The following is a 20,468-nucleotide window of genomic DNA, read 5'->3' as shown; positions in this document are numbered from 1 at the left end:
AAGAGAATCTCTGTTGTGTTGGCCCATGGACCAGAGAGTCCCAGGTTCGGTTTCCTCTAAGGGCACTTACATCGGTTGCAGTTTGTCCCCAGCCCCGGTTGGGGTCGTGTGGTTGGCAACCAGTCGATGTATCTCTCTCACATCGATGTTTCTCTGTCTCTTCCTCCCTCTCTCCCTTCTGCTCTGTCTGAAGATAAATGCAAAAAAGTCCTCCGGTGAGAATAAAAAAAAAAAAAAAAAAAAGAACTTTGTGCTTCTCGTGGTTCCTTTGACAAAACGGGCACATTGTCACCTCCCTGCTTTGACTCACACTGTTCCCTCAGATGGAAATGCCTTCCTCGGCTGTTCATTTCTCTGGCTGCTCCCCAAGCTTCAGGGCCAGCTCTGGCCCCGCAGGCCACAGGCATCTCTCCCTCCTCTGCGGTCCAGGGCAGCCCCACCGATCTGTCAGTCGGTCATGCCGGGAAGCCTGGGGGTGCCCGGGCACCCAGTGTCACATAACCTCTGTCAGACTGTGAGGAGGAAGCTGCCTCTGCTTTTAGCACTGGGGGAATTTGTTCCGTCTGCCCCAACGTGGAGACGACAGGCCCTGTGCCAACTCATTCGACTCTCTCAGGCAGTGAACACTGTGGCTCCCTTCTGAAAAGGGAGGGGCACTAGCAGGGTCACCCAGAAAGGAGGTGACAGTGTCAGGCCTCCAAGGCCACTCCATCTGCCTCCTGCCCCCTGGAGGAGTGTGTATTTTTGGAACCATCTCCGTCACGTGAATTCGGTCTGGCCTACAAAACTAGCTCTTCCCTTGAGCGGGAAAGTAAACAGCAGCCAGGCAGCTGCTCCTGGTGCGGGAGGGTTTCTGCTAGTTCTGTGCGAAGTCAGGCTGCAGGGGAATGCTGCCCCAGGTTCTCCGCAGACAAAATTCTTTCACGACGGGCTGTGCAATTAATCAGCTTTCAGTAGTTCCTTCTGTGGAGCCAACAGCCACCCCACCCTTGTTCATCTGCTTTGTAAGTTCCAACTTTTCATAACAGCTCGAGGGACTGTGCCAAGGCGGGCACACCTGCATTCTAATCCTGCCCCGGCTCCAGCTTTCTCTGCTCCACCTGCTGCCTTTTTGTCTGTGCTACCCAGGAGCAAAAAACCACTGCTCCTCCCAAAGTCTCAGACCTCCGAAAACTCATCCGTGTCACCAGGCAACTCCACCCACTCCCTGGCAGCTGTGGGCGAATGTTGGACGAGGGGTCACAGCCCCGCGGTATATGGCAACCCTTCTAGGGTCAAATCTGAAAAGCGATTCATTGTGGGGTAGGCTGGGGGCGACATGGGTGTGTGTGGCAGCTATACATCCTAGAAATTGAGGGAGCGCTGGATTTAGCCTCAGGAAACCTAGGTCCAAGACCCTGGCATTGCCACTTCCTAGCTCTGCCACTTAATTTCTTAAGCGAATCACAGTCTCTCTGAGCATCAGTTTGGGCCTCTGTAAAAACGGGGATACTGGAACCTATTGTTTTTTAGGTTGAATGAGGTACCATGAGAGGAAGCACTCTGCACACTGCGGGGACCGGTATACCTGTCAGGCAGCGATTTCAACCTTTTTCATCTCATGGTACACGCAAACTAATTACTGAAATTCTGCGGCACACCAAAAGAATTGCATTTTTTGACAATCTGACAAAAAAAGAGAGGTATCATTTTGATTCATTCACACCAGACGGCGACTGTCGTGTTGATGGCTGCCATTTTCTAACTGGGCAATCTAAGGGAAAGAGGTCAGTGCCCCTGATTAAATAGTCAGGTATCGCATGTTTTAGAAATCTTGTGGCTCCCCGGTGTGCCGTGACACACCAGCTCAAAACAGCTGCAGTAAGGGATAATGCGGTATGCCTACCAATTGCCCAAGCCTCCCTCCTTCCTCACCCAAGGCATGAAAGAATTTGGGTTGGCACCACCCTGACTTGCACTGTTCACCATGACAGCAGCGTCTAAAACCTCCAAACCCAAGGCTTAACCACAGAGGTCGTGTACAGCTCCTTCCTTAGACAGTTGAGTCAATTCCCATAGAAACTCTCCAACCCCACTGGAATATCAATGACCTTGGGTACATGGTGCCACAACAACCTCTCGGACGAGTTACCTTCTTCAGGGTCCAGAGTTATAATGACAGAGTCCTTCCACACCTCGTGCACAAGCGTGCCGTTGTAGACGATGGTCCAGGCCGTCATGTTCACCGTCACTGTCTTCACATCACGTGTCAGGTTTTTGAGCATCAGGGCCAGTTTGACTTCTTTACCCACTGCCAGGATGTCAGTGACCTTGAATATCCCAGAAATGCTGGGCTCCCGTTCCTCTCTTTCGGCACCTGCCGCCGATGTTGCGCCAAATGTTCTGTTGGGTTTAAGTTTCCCCAATGCCTTGTTGTAGACTTTTCTTTCCTGTTGGGAACCTGTGTGGGGGAAGAGAGAAACATCTCAGCGATGCGGAGGCAACTGGACAAAGGACGTGCCCTGTCTGGGAGGCTGGCCTGGGATGAACACTGGTTCTGCTGCTGCTCAGAGATCCATCCGAACAGGTGGCCGACCTCTCCGGGCCTCCAGCTCGTCCTTCTTACTGCGAGGCTCTCAGGCCAGCTGGTCGACGGTGCTTTTTCAATCAGCTCTAGATTTCCAGGGAGCTGTAGGGACAGCTCTATCAGCAACTGTAAAATTACGATATGACTGGATATTTGGCTTAGGTCAATTAATTTAGATTTATTTATTTTGGATAGAAAGTCCCTTGTAAGACTTGAAGAACAAACAGGTCATTTAAAAATAAACCAAAACTGAGCTGAAGAGGTTAGAATGAGCTCAGAAGCAAAAAAAAAAAAAAGTTATGATTTAGAATTGACTTCATCAAATTTCTTTTCAAACCACAAAACCACATTGTTCCTTGTTTCTAAAGGTGCTGGACAGGGTGAAGAGGGGAACTTTTGTCCATGTCAGTGGACAAGAACTTCCCATGGTTGGTTCCAAGTGATGACTGGTTTACATTGTCGAGAGCTCCCGTATCAAAAGCACAAAGGACAGGTTTTCTGACTCTGAGTCAGATTGTGGATCCGGCTGAATGTGCTGGTATAAATGGCCCCAGGAGAATGGCCATGACGCCTTAGAGGTCATGTCCTTGGGCACTGAGAGCTGAGTAACCAGCTCCACGCGTCTGAGCCAGTGTTGATCCCTCAGCTCACACGAGGCTCCCTGCCGTGCCCTGCAGACGGGTGCGCTGTCAGTGAGAAGGTGCTCACCTTCCAGGAACACGGAACACGGACAGAGGTACACAAATAATCACCACGCTTACCTCTGAAGACGATACTTATAGCCCCACCTTCCCCAACCAACCCGTGGCATTTTGAGACACAGATGACTTATTATAAGCACTTTACAACCGAGTGAGGTCCTTCCCATAAATTACATGGAACTGGCTGAGATCTCAGAGGCCTGCTCATTTAAACCCATCACATTAGCATTAAGGCTCTAAGAGGAGAAGCGACTGGCCCAAGCGATAATCTGACCTGGGGATTAGAGGCAGGGAGAGGGCAGTCCTCAGGAGCCAGAGTCCAGGGTTCCTCCCACACACCCTGCTGAAAAGGAGGCAGGCAGCCAGATTACCCAAGCTGATAGCTCCTGGTGGGCTGGGTTCTTTCTGGTGCCTTTCCATTCTCTAGCCGAGCCGTAAATCCACACCCAGGGCTGATGTCTATGCAGGGAGCTGAGCCTTCCGTGCCCAGGACCTCGAAGCAGGCGTGTTTGTACAATGAGGCTCAGAGCCTAGATACCTATATAGGTCACCTGCTGGTCTTACTCAAGACTAAGCTTCCTGCTAATGTTTTCTCCCTTGGTGTTGCTATTGAGCAAACACTTAGCAACCCATTTTATGAGCTTTTCCTCCCTGGGGCCTTCAGAGACAAACTGGCATCATTAGGTAAGGAGAACTGGGCAACCACAGGCAGGATGATAAGCCCTGCTGTCAGGAAGAGGCTAGCACTAACTCGTTGCTAGGAGTCCTGCAGGGATTCCCCCCAATTAGCTATAACCTGGGCCCGTTCCACTGCTTAGAAGGTTTGCCTGGGACAGCCAGAGACCCCAAGATGGGACAGTAAAATAAGGCACCCCACAGAATCATATACCCATGTAAACAGAGCGCTTCAAAAGTCACCTTGGGAACTCATTGTTCCAATGAGGCTGCAGATGGTTAAGTTGGTAAAAATCACCACTATTTATTAAGTCCTCACCCTGCGCCAGGCACTGTACTGGGCATGTTAAGGACACGAGCTCATTTATACTGATGACCGGCATTGCTGCTCATTTCACAAGTGAGGAAAGGAGGCATCGGGGATACTAAGACCCCTGCGCAGTTCTAAATGGGAGGACTGGGGTTCACTTCCTGTCCCGGGTGGTTTGTTCCCTGGACTCTATACTAGTTTCAACATCATGAAATTGTTGAGAATTCTCATCCTACACCTGCCTTCTCCTGGCCCGTGGGCTCTGTGAGGGCAGGGGCCCCACCTGAGTGATCTTCATTGCCTCCCAAGAGCTGAGCTCAAAGCAGGCAACTGGGGAGGTCTCAGCCCATGTTTATCGACTAAGAGAGCGGCCATCTGACCCCAACAGTGGGAATGGCCAGCAGAGACAGATGGAACCAAATTGAGGCCACCAATCTCATTGCCCTAGAGTCGTGTCTCAAAATGTCCACAAATACCACTGCCCAGAGGAGTCATCTACTTGAACTTGGAGTCAGACCCTGTCTCCTGTGCTCAGCCAGCACCAGCAGCCAGCAGCTGCACAGAAGGGTGTACTGTGGGCACCTTTACAAGAGCACCTTTCGCGACCCTCGGACCAACTGTGAGGCTCCGCCGAGCAACTCTTTCACAGCATTTTAGAGCGAGTGCAATGTGGGCCCATTGAAGCGACCATGGCCTGCTACAGCAAGCATCGACTCCTCTCCACTATTTCTAAAAATGAACATCACCTTCTAATGTAGAACTTTTGTCATTATTGAGAATCCTAAAGAGATAAGCTACTGACTCCAATAGCAATTTCTAAAATGGAGCAACACATGTCATTTGAGTTAAAGGCGGTCTCCTAGCAACAAGTGTTCCCGGATACTTGTGTGTGGGGGGGGCACCACACATGTGGGTGCTAAGACTTCACACACTCGGGCAACCACCTCCTCTGGTTCTTGGGCAGCCTCTGAAGTATATGTAGCACAGCCCCACATCTTTGGGGTCTTTGTCCATTTCTTTGCTCAGATCACGTTTCCTGCCTCCGTTTCTAGGGGGGTGAGCTGACTGGACAATGTCTCCCAAAGCCCTGGGGACCTCCCACGGGGCCATGTTTCTGGCTGTGCTGTTCAGTCACAGTGCTGTCAGCCCACTCGTGCAACTGGCCACGGGTCACGGCTGGGTATGAGCTGGAATGAGAGTTGCCTGTGCCCTGTGGCAAACTCCTGCTGGCGCCAGTCTGCCTAGGATGGCTCTGTCCCCACTGGAAACAGCCTGGGGATCTGGGCGTTTGGTGCCAGGGAGCAGTCCTACCATTCAGGCAGAACTGGCTGAGAATGTGGGAGGGGCATGTGGCATTTCCCTTCCCCACCCTAAAAGCCGTCTTCCCACCACGAGGCCCTGAGTGGCACAGCCCAGCTGCACCCCTCCTACCTTCTGGGTACTTGTACTTCTCGGTGACGTCCATGCGTGAGTAGCTGCCGACCGCCTTCGTGCTGATGTATCTGCCGACGGAGTTAGTGTCCGAGGAGTTCTTCTTCTGAATGTTGCGGTTCGCATCGTAGATCCAGTTGATGCGGTCGGCGTTCACCTCCGCAAAGATGAAGGGCATGTCGAAGTTCTGGTTCACGTCGCCCTCTCGGATGCCCACAACGGAAGCGGGGCCGCACTGGAACACCCCTGGTGGCCAGGGTGCAGAGGTTGGGGGCATGCCAAAGCCAGGCCCATCTGCAACAGCCTATCCCAGGGCCTGTGCCTCTGAGGACCTCCCCAGCCTCTACCCTGCCAAACTCCTTCAGCCTCAACAGTCTGCCCCCCTCATCTGACACTCAGCAAAAACCATCCCAGGCCATCATCAGCTTCTGCAATGGTGCCCTGGTCAGACTCCACCTCTTGAGAAGCCTGGCCCCATCCTGCATTCTACGGGTGCGGAATTCATGCTGACCCACGCCCTCGGTCTTGCTGTCTTGTGCTCAGGGCTGCCTCCTTTCTACATCTGCAAGTCATTGTTCCCAAACCAATGTACCTCTATTCCTGGAAGACTCTCCTGAACACCCAGCCCACAGGGGTCTCTTGCTCCTCTGAGCTCCCAAGACTTGATCGCCAACTCCCTTCCCTAGCAGTTAGGTAGGTAGGTAGATAGATAGATAAGTAGATAGGTAGGTATATAAATAGATAATAGATGAATGATGAATGAATACAAATTAGATATAGATACATAGATATATATATATATATAGTTGCATTCATGAGGTGCCCAGCTGGAAAGAAAGCAATGCGCAACAGAATAGAAAGAAGAATCTCATCCTATTTGTGTTTACAAGACAAATAAACAAAAAAGTCGCACACACACTTTTATGTGCTTAGAACAGTCACTTTCAACTGTTTTGTTTTAAACCATGAACTCTAGAAATAGATTTTACATCTTAGAACACATACGAGCCTGAAACAACAGTTTCACAGGACAATGCTTACTCTTACTATGTCCAATTCACCCTACTACCCCCCAACTTCCATGCCATTCTGTTTCATTTTTTAAAGTGATAGTGACAACCCACTAACTAGATTTTATAACTACTAATGGATTTCAGTGAAAAGCTTGAAAAACAGTGGTCCAGGAAAATATCTGGAGGGTTAGTGTCCCATCCCCAAATCTCCCAAATCTGGTCACACTTGTTGATTCTGGCAGAGAAGCTGCAATTGGGGGACTTAATGTTCATTGTAAGTCCTTCAAGAACGGTTTGAAATTTTTTTAGGCACAAGCACATATTACTTGGATAGTTAACTTTTTTTAAGTTTGAAAGAAACAATGAAAATAATAGACAACCTTGTGCTAGGAAGGACAGACTACTAGAGGTGGTGCAGGAAAACCACTGTTGGCAGAGGATGGCTGCTTTTTCTTGTTGCCTGGCATATGCCAGAGCCTCCACACAGTAATGGCAGCCGTGTGGGCACAGGGAAGGCACTCAGTTAAATAGCCGCCTGAGCTAAGCAACATCAGGAGGGGAAATACACTTGTGAATATTTTGTTTCAATTCTATTGTGACTTCCAGAGATGGGGAAGGAAGCCTCAGCTGACTGTCCTGTGCCATTGTCCACTACTGTAAAGAATGGAGGCTGTGACTTAGAGCCACACCCAGAGAAGGGGGTCATCAGTGGGCCAGCAGGGAGTTACCTTGGCTCCTCTCCTGGGGGGTGGCGTCCAGAACCTGCCATCCATTGTACGAGGGACCCAGGTCATTCCGCACAAACCACGCTTCATTCCAGACATGGAAATTCCTGCAGACAGAACCAGAGACTGAAGAGCTTGTCCAAGGTCACACAGCAGGTGAATAGCAAAAACCATATCTCTGATCTGATGACATAGGGCTCTGATACTCATTAGGAAGGTTGCCCTGTGTCAGCTATTGTGCTCAAGCTTGGCCAGCAGCGTCTCACTTAAATTCTCACAGCACTACGAAATGAGTACTATTTTTTTTTTTTTAATCCTCACCCAAGAACACGTTCATTGATTTTAGAGAGAGAGAAAGGGAGAGAGAGGGAAACATTGATGTGATAGAGAAACATCAGTTGGTTGCCTCCCACATGTGCCCTGACCAGGAATTGAACCCACAACCTAGGTATGTGTCCTGACTAGGAATCAAATCCGCAAGCTTTTGGTGCATCGGAGGATGCTCCAATCAACTGAGCCACCCAGCCAGGGCTGAAGTGGATACTATTTTTATGCCCATCTCATAAAAGGGGCAACTGGGCCCTGAGAAGGTAAGCAGCTAACAACGACCCAATCAGTGTTGACCTAGGTATGCCTAACTCCAAAACCTGGGTCCTTGACCACCAAGTTCTGTCAGCTTTCTGAGCAGAACAGACCTAGGTTAGAGCCAGTGAGTCATCAGGTAAACCCACATAGCTTACTCTTGTGTATCCTTTTAGGGTACACTATTATATTTTGTGGGGGCTAAAAATGAACAGGGCTGCAGTAAGAGTGCCATGTCTGGTCAGGAGCCACAAATCCTTTGGGGTTGAGATCTGGACTGAGGAATGACCAGTCCTAAAATGTTCTTCATCAGTGGCATCCCCTTTTCTCCCAGTTGGTATGTCTCAGCCACTGGTCCCTCCCTCACCAGGTACTGCCAATTAGCCAAAGTCTTATTCATTCTGGATTCTGCCTTCTTCTTTCCTCTCCAATACCACAGCAATACATTAACATTGGCTTTGGCAGTCTGAGGTTCAACTAGAAGAACATATAAGTCTGACATAAATCCAAGTTCTATCCAGCTTGAAAAAAACATTCTTTTTTTAATACTCATGATGTGGGGAAGATAGTTTTAGGCAGAGAACCAACTTCAGAAGCCATCAAGGAAGAGACTGATACATTTGACTACGTAAAAATATTAAACGTGCATGTACCAAACAAACAAACTGTGGTTCTGTTTCCAACACAGAGGAGTAAGTTCATAGCAGCCAGTCCCCTTTGTAGATAAAAATACACTGACAAAACAACAACAAACAAACAAAAAAACAACACTCTCAGAGTGAACAAAGTGGGAGGACTTTGGAAAAGAGTCAAAACCTGGAGGAAGGGGACAGCATGGGGTGAGTTGCACGTTTGGTCACTTTGCTCTAAAGTGTAGGACAGTAAAAACTCCAACAGATAGCACATCTTTCTGACATGAGGAGGTAAGAAACAGAGCCTGGGTCGACCAAGGTCATTAGAAAGGAAAGAATCAGAGAAAGAGAAACCCTAATTGGTATGTAAAATCTGCCCAAACTTCTGGGTGGCCTCTTAACCATGCAGGTATGAGGCTGACTACAAGCAGTCCAACTAAAGACAAAAGTACACTGAGACTTGAGTTGCTGCTCACGGCAGGGGAGACAGAACTTGAGTCTGTGTCTACCCCAGATAAACTGCTAAGACAGAATCTACCCCAGGGTACAATTGCAAATTACTCAACATACAAAGAACCAGAAAAACATGACTTATTCTGGATAAGGGAAAAGACAATCAACAGTGACTAAAACTTAGATAATCCAGATGTTGGAATTATTGGACAAAGACTTTAAAGCAGCTATTATAAATATGCTCAGTGAAATAGGGAAAATATGCTCATAACAAGTAAAAAGAGGAATTCTTAGCAGAAAAATAGAAACTATATTAAAAAAGGTACCAAAAGAAAAATTTCAATTGGAAAAAAGACCAAATTAAATAATTCCATGGATGGGTTTATTAGCCAAATAGAGATGACAGAGGAAAGAGTGGGTAAACTTGAAGATAGATCAGTAGAAATTATTCAATCTGAAGAAGAAAGAGAAAACGATTGAAAAAAAATCAATGAAGTGGGGGAAATACATGCAACATATATGGTAGGCAGAGATTTACTATAATTAATATTACAAAGTACTTACAAATCAATAAGAAAAATACACAAAATAAAAAGTCAAACATACCAACAATGGCCATTTTCACAAGAAATACCAGTCATCACTGAATCTGTGAAAATACAGTCAAACCTCTGTTCTCGAACGTCTCCCATCGCAAACAATTAGGTTATCGACCAAGTTTTTCCTGAAAAAAAAAGTCTCCTTTTCAAACAAAACTTCAGTTCTCAGCCTGACAACCCTTTCTTGTGGATACATCAGCATGATAAAAAACATCTCTCAGGCCACAAGCAAAGGAGAGAATGTGAGTCAGTTGACCACCCAACTTAAAACACGAAGAGGCCATCAAGTGCGCTGATGTTGCTAAGGGTGTGAAAGTGCTCACAGAACATCAATCGCGGGTGATGGAAGAGGCAGGAAAACGGTTGTTCATTTGGATAAAGGAAAAGCAGTAGCCAGTTAGCTGGTGACAGCATTTTAGAGGCAGTGATATGTGCAAAAGCAGAGATGCCTCACACGGACCCCCTGAAAGACACCCCTGGAACTAGTGCTGAAGGTGATTCCTTTAAGGCTAGTAGGGGGGGGTTCGATAAATTTAAGAAAAGAAGTGTTTGTTTATAGGTTAAACAGCACATAAGACATATACTATATATAAAAAAGATTAAGACAGGAAATCATTTTGAGGTCTGGAACCAATGAATTTAATTTACATGATTTTGAGTGGGAAAAAATGGTATGGTTTTCGAAAAAATCGCTTCTCGAACAGCCTTCCAGAATGAATTAAGTTTGAGAACCGAGGTTCCACTGTAGTTTTAACCTCACTACTATTAAAAGAAAATTAAAATGACGCCTGGCCGGTGTGGCTCAGTTGTTAAGCATTGACCCATTCACCAAGAGGTCACCGGTTCGATTCCCAATCAGGGCACATGCCCAGGTTGTGGGCCAAATCCCCAATGGGGGCGTGCAGGAGGCGGCCAATCGATATTCTCTCTCATCGATGTTTCTATCTCTCTCTCTCTAAGAATCATTAAAGAAAATAATTAATATAAAAAACAAATAACATTAAAAGAAAATTAAAATGACAAAGAGATACCATTACACTTATTAGACTAACAAAAATGAAAGCATAAGATGCTACACATTGTCTGTGATTCTCATTCCAGGTGTGGGGAAACCAGCGCTGTCGCCACCACTGGTGGGAGTTTAAACTGGCACCACGTTTGTGGAGGGCAAGTTGGCCATGAGCATGAGAGACCATTAACAATGTGCAGGTGCAGTGAGCCAGTAATTCCACTCCTAAGAATTTCTCTTATTCAGAAACTCTCATGAGTGCACATAGATGCAAATGGAAAGACGTTTGCTGAAGCATTGTAACAGCAAAAATAATGGAGCAAAAGTTCATCAGTGAGGGAATGGTCAGATAAATTGCGCCATAATCATGCAACCGAAGACGACACAGCTGTCCAACAGAACGAGCAAAACCAATCTAGGACGCACGGGGAAAGATGTCTAAAATACATCTCAAGTAAGAAAAGCCAATTTCAAAATACCATGTAGGTAGCAATGTTTATGTATATGTAAGTTTATACAAATATATACGAATATCATGAACTTATTTGGATTTAGAAAATTACACATTTTTAAAAACCAGCAAATGTTAGTCCCCAGTAATTCTATTATCTTAGATAACCACAGTTTATAACAGTTTGGTATAGAGAATGTGCATATAAACAGATTTTGGTGCATATTAAACTAAATTTTCCATTATTTATTTTTGTAATGTTTTTAGTTTCTATAATGAGAATTATTTATTACTTCTATAATTCTATAATTATAAAATAAATGAATATTTAAAACTGTGTATATTATATAAACACTAGTGGCTAATATAGTACATGTCAACATAGAAAGTTATTAAGCGTTCTAACTGCCCTATATATTAACTCATTTAATCTTCATAATGCTCTTGTTAAGTAGGAATGATAATTATCCCTATGTCACAATTCTGAAAACTGAGGACAGAGTAGTGACTTGTTTAAGGTCTCTCAGTGAGTAAATAAGGAGAGTGGGATTTAAATCCAGGGAGAAAGGTTGTAGTGTCTTTGCTTCCAACTACCACACTACACTCTCTCTACGTTTTTATTTATTTCTTTTTATTGAATTTATTGGGGTGACACTGGTTAACAAAATTGTACAGGTTTCAGGTGCACTATTCTACAACACATCATCTGTACACGGTATTGTCCACCACCCCAAGTCCAGTGTCCGTTCACCACAATTTACGCCCCACCTCCTCCTTCACTCCCATCCCCGCTGCAGTCTCCACACTGCCGTTCCTGTCCATGAGCTTTTTCTCTTTTATTTTTTTTTATTTTTTTATTTTTTTATCCTCACCCGAGGATATTTTCCCATTTTTTGTACAGATAGAGTGGGAGGGAGAGAGAGGAAGGAAGAGAGAGAGAAACATCGACGTGAAGGGACACATCGAGTGGCTGCCACCCGCACGACCAACCAGGGCCAGGGACAAACTGCAACCGAGGTACGTGCCCTTAGCGGGAACCAAACCCGGGTCTCTCAGGACCGCAGGCCGACGCTCTAACCGCTGAGCCAAACTGGCCAGGGCAGCTTTTTCTCTTTTAATTCTCAGTCCCTCCACCCTCCAACTTGATCCTATTTGGGTAAATAAAACTCAACACACATACCTCTAATGTGTGTGAATATAAACAGCATGAAATGTCTAGAAGGACCTATCTCAAATGTTCTTTGGGTAGTTACTAATGACTCTTCTTATTTATTTTTTATTATTTTATTATCAGGAAAAAACTGTCTTCATTTTTCATGTTGTACGAGCTTCCTGTGAGAGGGCCAGAGGATGCGCGTGCACAGGGGTGTCGACACTGTACAGCTGTCAGGAGGAGTTAGAATTGCTCCTTAAATGCTAATCAGATCAGCGGGATCCTGCTACATCTCCCACAGGACAGGGGACTAGAAAGTCAGCTCCAAGACAAAGCAGAGGGACAACAGATGATTAAAAGTAATACCAACCAATGACATGAGTGGGAGAAAAGATTACCCTTATTCACTAATGGAATGAAACGTAAATTATTACCATCTTTCTGGACGGCAGCAGCCACAGGTGCTAGAAGCCTTTAAAATGTCCACGCCCTTTACTCCAGGACATACCATTTCTCAAAATCATTCCTGTGAGACTAATCACAGACATGCTCAGGATCTACATATGAGAATGCTCACTACTGTGTTATTTATAATAGGGAGAGAAGGGGAAATAGAGAAGTAACATAGAGAATGGGAAATGGACAACAGTAGCGAAGGAGATATGGTTTAACCACTCAACAGGATATGATACAGTACATTAAAATCTTACTTTTGAAGATTATTTAATGACAGAGGGAACATACTGATAATATAATGTTTCGTGAAAAACACGTGATTTAAAGCTGTTTGTGAAGTGGTTGATTTCCAAGAGTGGGAAGTAGTAGAATATGTCTATCATATGCTTTGTCTTGTACCCATGCTGTGTAAAAGGTGTAATTCCTACTCTATAAACAACCAATAGAGAAAAGATTGAATAGAAAATGATCAAATATTAAAAGTATGTTAAAATCAGATTGTAGATGATTTATATATTGTGAAATTCCCTATAATTGTGAAAAAAGTCATCATAAAAATGATCTCTAGAAAGACCCACAAAAATATCTTTTTGATCATTAGAATCCACGCAGGAGACAGCAGAAGGAGTGTGGGAAGATGACCGAGATGAATGAAAGAGGCAGAGCAGGACGAGAAACGAGTAACAGCACCAACTTTCGTGTTCATTTTCTACCTGGCAGAGAACCCTAAGGGAAGGGAGGGCGGGTTAAAAAAAAAAAAAAAAAAAGGTAAGTAGCTGTTTTAATACTTATTTGCAAGGTGGGAATTTGATCAAGAGCAGATAAAGTCCTGGTTCCTCCCACGTTCAGAAGCCAGCACTTGACTCACACGCTTCGGGACGTGTGTGTCTTTCAAGTGCCCGAGGGTGCCACATGGAAATTCTGGTTTGTGTCTCGGTGTGTGCCACAGTCCCAGGCTTCGGTTCCTGTCTTTTAGGAGCTCAGGGAAAGGACAGCAGCAGGTGTCAGGATGCCCGAGGTGCTCACTGAAAGGCACATTCGTCCACCGAGAGAACCATAGATGTTTCCCCAAAAAGCTAATAATGAGACTGCCATTTGACCCAGTGATTCCACTTCTGGGAATACATCCTAAGAAGCCTGAAACACCAATCAGAAAGAATATATGCACCCATATGTTCATAGCAGCACTATTTACAATTGCTAAGATCTGGAAACAGCCCGAGTGCTCATTAGTAGATGAGTGGATAAAAAAGCTGTGGTACATGTACACAATGGAACACTATGCAGCTGTAAGAAAGAAAGATCTCTTACCCTTTGAGATGACACGGAGGGACCTGGAGAGTATTATGCTAAGTGAAATAAGCCAGTCAGAGAAAGACAAGTACTGCATGATCTCACTTGTTCGTGGACTAGTGTGAACAAAATAAGCTGTCAATCAAAATAGATCCAGAGACATGGTAATAGGGAACAGACTGACAAACCTCAAAGGGAAGGAGGGTGGGGGTTGGGAAGAGATAAACCAAAGAATTTCTATGCATATATGCGTAACCAATGGACACAGACAATAGTTTGGGGAAAGCAGGAAAGGGTGGGAGCAAGGAGGAGGAAGTCATTGTGAAAAAAGGGAAGACATCTGTAATACTTTCAACAATAAAGATTTTTTTAAAAAAAATACACTCCTGCCCTCCTATCTCCCTCCACCCAAATCAATTCAAATGAAATCTTTGAAGTTTATAAACCAGTGTCCTAAAGACAGCAACTCACTTATGCTTATCTTTGAATTTATGGGGTTAGTAGACCTGGTCTAGAAAGTTATTCCAAATCCCTACCCTTTTCACTGGTAAGCTCCTACTTGTCCTGACAAATGCAGTTGAAATTCTACCTCCCCTAAAAAGTCTTTTTCTGACATATTTAGAGAGTGCCACCCATACCTCTGTGCTATCTCGAAATCTTGCAAATAATTAAACTACTTGACTTCTTTTGCTCCATACTCGCCAATCTGCTCATGCAGCCTTGACCTTCTCCAGTGTGGTTTCTGCGTCTCCCTGCTCTTGGTGCCCGGTGCCCAGTGCAGGGTCTGGCACACAGTACATACTTAATCATATTTTCTGAATTGAATTACGGGGGCCTGGCCACTCCCGGAGCCTTGGTTTCCTTGCCGCCCATCCGAGCGAGGTACTGTAGGTGCACTGGGGGCTGGCTGAGCATTAGTGGAGACGAGTGGCCATGGAGAGACCGCATTAGGAGCCAGGGGCTCAGTCGATGGGTGGGTGCCAACAGCTCTTCTCCAGCACTGGCTGACCCCACCTCCCTGGTGATGGGGCACGTGCCTCTCACCCCAGAGCTCTACAAAGTCTACAGGTAGAGTCAGGTCTGTGACTCCAGAAATGGAAGAATCAAGTCAAGTCAATTAAGAAAACACAAGTCTGAAATGTCAAGATAAAGAAAACCTTGGCCAAACTGTTCCAAAGCATTTGGTTGCTGAGCAGGTCCCAGCAACCCCCTGCACAGTGGTCCAGGCAGGAACCTGTATACAAGAAGCATCCCAAACATAACCCCTTACAAAGTGTCCTTACTCTCAGGAAGTGGACGCTCCAGAACCTGGTGCCTCTTAAGCCAAACCACTGCTACGAGCAGAATGGCGTAGAAGAATGCGATTTAAAGAAAGACCTGGAAGAAACTGCCGAGGTCCCCTGATCTAGCCCTTCATTTCACAGATGAGAGATGAAGGTACAGAAAAGTTAGGGAATTACCTGGAGTCATACACTTACGCAGAGGGCCTACATGTCTCCAGCTGTTTACTCTTACTTCTCTCTGGGACTTTGTTTTCTCATACACTAAATTAGTCCCCTCTCTAAGGTCCCTTCCAGCCCTTTGACTTGGGAGAGTCCTGTTGAAAGAGACCTGTGTTCCACTCCCAGCTTGGACACGAATTCACCCTTTGACTTTGGGCAAATCACTTCCCCTCACTGAGCCCCTGAGACTAGGTTTAGTCTTGCAGAGAAGTGGCATTTGCTGCCTAAGTGTGAACCCAAGAGCCCAGCTTCTCCATGTGGATGGGCTGGACAGCACCCAACCTAACCAGACCCCTGGTTAATATTCAGCCAACCCCTCTGGAAAATCTCAAGGGGAGCCATCAGATTTCTCAAACATCAGCAAGGAGTAATCACAGATGTAATCTCTGGCATCTCTCTGGCGCTCCAGAGTTTACCGAGCTGCCTGGTCCAGAGCCCAGCGTCACCATTCCCTGGTCCCATGTCCCTGGGTAAATGATCCGCGTCTTGGTTTCCTCAGCTGTAAAATGGGGTGATCATGCTAGAGCCTATCTCGTCATTTTTGAAGAGTGAATGTAAGCACTCAGAGAGTCCCTGGCACAGGACTGCTGCACACTATCAGTTGTTGTTGTTGTTATTGTCAAGTACTTTCAGATGCTCAACCTCACTTGCTCCTTCTGTTCTAAACTTTAGGAAAATCTGGACACGTTTCTAAAAGCTTTCAACATTTGCAACATATGAAGATTCAGAGCGAAGGTTTTCTGTCCAAACCCAAACTGTCCTTATAATAACAGGTTAATAATTTCACTCCAGGCAGAAAGTGACTTGTGGTTTAACTCCCCCACCGGGGAGCTGGGGTGGTGGGGATCCATGTAGAGGGGAAGGGAGAGCTCGCTGGGGGGGGCTCTCATACACCAAGTGGGGTGAGTTGAAGTGGCACAGAATCAGAAGATTTAAGCTGGTTAGAAACTTGGTGAACACCTAGTTCTAGGCCAACCCTGACAGTTCACTGATGGAGAAACTTGGGACCAGAAAGAAGAGGTGGTTTACCTGAGTCCTAGAGCAAGATGGCGGTGCGGTTGAGACCAGGACTCAGGACTCCCTGTCTTCAGACCACCCAAGGCTGGTTCCCCACCCACAGCCAGTAGGGAAAGGGGTTTGAGGAGCATCAGCACCCACTGCTTTCTGAGGAGGGGTCAGAAAGGGCTGGTGGGTCTTGGGAAGGTGAGGGTAATGAGACTCCCAGCAAAAGTCAGAGCTTTGGGGCCCACCACCCTCCAGCGAGGCCCCAAAAATGACAGTGGAAACACCCTGGAATGACTCCATGGGCCCATCTCCATGGTGATTATATTTGTAATGAACTATGAAGCTAATGGGAACCAGTAACTAAGAGATCTGGGTTCCAATTTCAAGTTCAGCTTAAAATTGGAAGCCTTTGTTGGCGTCTCCCTCCCTGAGTCGTCGCGCTGTCTGAGTCGCTCACCGAGAGCTCCACACGCCGTCCGAGCCCTAACCCGCCTCTACTGATGGCTTCCCCACACCTGTTTCCCAGCAGCACCGGAAGTGGTTTCAGGAGAGGGACCGAGTCTTAGGCTTTCTGGTCTCTGCAGTTTCTAGTGTGCAGGACAGTCGCAGAAGGATTATGCCAAAGGGACTTCCGTCCCCGCCACCAAATCAGTCATCTTGTTGGACCATCATCTCCTTTAGGGAAGGAAACCAAAGCCAGGAATGGCATTGCCTCCAACAACCAGAACAGGGGCAGTGGGATTTGGGACAAACAACAAAAGAAAAACCAGCGAGAAGAAAAGGTATTCATTTTAGAGAAGATAGAAGACACAACCTCACCATAAGTAGCAGTGTCATTGGAGGGAAAGTTGTGTATGTGCAGATCAAAACAGAACACCCTAAAAGAAGCCTTCTCTCCTCCATCAACACCTGTGACCTGGGGTGAACTACAAGAGCTTCACCCCCCTTCAGGGGAGCGGTTGCCTATACGTGCACTTCTGATGTTGGCCTGGTGTTATTGTTTGTTTTAACAGCTTTCTCCACTAATTTTAATGTTCCTTTGACGTTATTCCATTAGTTACACTAAGCATATTTCAGAAAAGTTGAACCTACTTATTCTGGGAATAATACGTAATAAAGAATTTTATATAGACTATCTCAAAGTTGAACACCTGTCAATAAGATGGCATCTTCTATCAGGTTATCTTCCATGTCAATGTGTGAGTGATTGTGTGTGTGTGTGTGTGTGTGTGTGTATGTACCCTTTGAAATGGATTAAGGTAGCCCTGGTCGGTTTGGCTCAGTGGTTAGAGTGTCGGCCTGTAGACCGAAGGGTCATGGATTCGATTCCCAGTCAAGCGTATGTACCTGGGTTGCAGGTTCAATCCCTGACCCTGGCCGGGGTTGTGCGGGAGGCAACCAATCGATGTGTGTCTCTCACATCGATGTTTCTCTGTCTCACTCTCCCTTCTCCTTCACTCCCTCCCACTCTCTCTGCAAATCAATGGTAAAAATATCCTAAGGTGAGGATTTTAAAAAAATGAAATGGGTTAAAACAATGGATTACTGACATATGTGTGTACTTTATTTATAGACACATAGATATCTGTGTGAATATACAGATATAGATATAATTATGTTCAGTTGCCTTCTGGTCTCTGGCATATGGTATAACCTTGAACAGCTGTAATAATATCTATTTTATGTGTATATACTGCTCTATGAAATTATAGATATATGTATGTAAGTTTTACATAATTTACTTCCAGTTCACATGTATTATACATGACATATGTATACAGACACATGTGCACATGGCCTATTTATGCTTAGAAATATACATGCCCATATACTGATAAAGCTTCTTATTTTTGGTTGGAATCCAGAATAAACTAACTTTTTATTCTATCAACCAAGGTATATAAAAAAGAATAGATGTGCCAGAGAAAATGGGTTACTTTTTTAAAAGAAAGTCCATAAATTATAGGCAGCGCCTAAAGTGAGATACATTTATATTTATTACTGGGAAATCAATAGCCTCAGTGTTCATCTCCTGAAGTAGCAGAGAGCCGGATGGCCCCTATAACTGAGGGCAGTTTCGCCTGGGGGTGACTTGGTATGAGACTGTTCATCTGTCAGACAGAGACAACCACCGAGTTTGCAGAACCCCGAGAAGAGTTGTTTTGGGTCTTGCTAGGCGTGTAAGCAGCACGGTCGGCATGTCTGTTCTAAACCACGTGTTGACATGTTACTTGCCTCCCAGCTCCTGTTTGGAGCCGGGCCCCAGGGTCTGGGGAGAGCAAGAAACTGCTCAGATTTGTAGTTCAGAAAGGGTTAGACACTCACCACACGCTGTCACTGCTTTTGTCCAGGGGGTTTCCCATGGGGTCGTAGTACACATCCACGCTGAGGTTTCTGTCTGTGTCATGAGCTGAGTTGAAGTTGGTGATCACCCGGGAGGGAATCCCAAAGGCCCGCAGCACTGCAAGTCAAGGGGCAGTGTGAGACAGTGGGCAGGGGGTGGGCCACACCTCGGGGCACCTCATGCAGCCCACCGACCCAGCAAAGGCACGTCACACCCAGGGTACCTGTGTTGAGGGTCCCAGCAAAGACCCAGCACTGGCCATATTGGACTGGCCGGAAGCCGGATTTCTTCCACTCTTTGAGAATCTCCACACTGCCGTTCCAGTTCCTGGGGTCCCGGCCCCCTGGGTAGTTGCCACTCCAGTTTCCAGCTATCACTCCGTTGTCATCATTGCTATTGACCTGGGCAGGAGGAAGAACCCCAAATGAAGCAGTGGGAAGTGACATGCAGAGTCCAGGGGACAAGCGGGGGAGATGAGAAAGGAAGCCGGGGAGTCATCAGGGGGTTTTCTGTGTTTTAATCTAGGTGATTTGGGAATGATAATTGTAATACTGTTCCCGTAGGGGCATTGAGTGGTTTATGAATTTAAAAGTGCATAGTTTAATGGGCCGTGTGTGATTGCCCCAACCCATGTATCAGTTGTGAGCAGCAGGCTCCCATGGAAACAGGCTCCATGGCCTGTCGGTGGCACAACGGGGTCAGAAATCCAGCCTGCAGAGGATTTTTTTGCCTCAGCTCATGGGCTAGCACTGATATTTGACTTGGGGTCCAAGGTCTGAAACTCTCTTTTGGTGTACCTGTCTTCTGAAAGATCACTTTAGAACTTTAGAAGCTAACTTCTTCTTGGAAAGAATAAAGATGGAATATTGCTATTCATTCATTCATTCATTCATTCATTCACTCATTCATTCCATTTAAGGCCTGCTTCTCGTACAAGTAACATAACCATGATGCACTGTGAAAAGAGCACTGGGCCAGGAATCGAGAGACCTGAGTTCCATTGTCTTTTAGAGACACATATCAAAATATTTATGAATGAAATGATGTGATATCTGGGATTTATCAGATAATCTGTGGATCGGGGGGTCAGAGATGACACAAGACTGGTCAGGAGTGGGTAACTGCCGACGCCGGTGATGAGTGCATAGGAGTTCATTTTACTCTTCCCTCCACTTTTGTGAACATCTGAACTTAGTATGATTACATTTTCACAATACAAGGTTAAAAGAGAGAAAAAGAAAGAGAAGCCTGGGTGATAAGCCCAGCCTTGGCGGTCGGCTCAGTGATCCTGAGCAAGTTACTGCACCAGTCTGGTCTTCACCTTCCAGTACAGGGAAGAGGAACAGGTGAGCCCTCGGGGGTCCTCCAGCAGCCGGTTGTCAGAGTTCACGACACTTTCACCAGCACTTATTCAAACCACCTACTGAGAGGCTGGACCAGAGTCTCTCAGCCCGCGAGTCCTGGTCCCTGTCTTTGTGGGGGTCCTCAGGCGGCAAGGCCTAAAGAACAGACAGTCTGGGAGCAGAAGGCTCCTTGCCCAGGACAGGTGGACCCAGTCCCAACACCCC

General features: G+C 46.1%; 1 protein-coding gene across 1 annotated transcript in view; it reads right to left on the bottom strand.

Moving 5' to 3' along the window:
* The window catches only part of TGM3 (transglutaminase 3), a 53,357-nt gene that overhangs the window by 5,190 nt on the left and 27,699 nt on the right, over nt 1–20,468 (bottom strand). The window contains exons 8-12 of the mRNA XM_036244758.1: nt 19,124–19,301; nt 18,882–19,017; nt 7,425–7,528; nt 5,684–5,929; nt 2,132–2,440 (exon numbers count right to left, since the gene is read on the bottom strand). Coding sequence (XP_036100651.1) covers nt 2,132–2,440; nt 5,684–5,929; nt 7,425–7,528; nt 18,882–19,017; nt 19,124–19,301 — 973 coding nt within the window. The remainder of the gene's footprint in view (nt 1–2,131; nt 2,441–5,683; nt 5,930–7,424; nt 7,529–18,881; nt 19,018–19,123; nt 19,302–20,468) is intronic.

Source organism: Molossus molossus, unplaced genomic scaffold (assembly GCF_014108415.1).
Source record: "Molossus molossus isolate mMolMol1 unplaced genomic scaffold, mMolMol1.p scaffold_m16_p_6, whole genome shotgun sequence".
Classification (NCBI taxonomy): Eukaryota; Metazoa; Chordata; class Mammalia; order Chiroptera; family Molossidae; genus Molossus; species Molossus molossus.
Note: the sequence above shows the minus strand (reverse complement) of the source record. Positions and strands in the feature narration are given on the sequence as shown.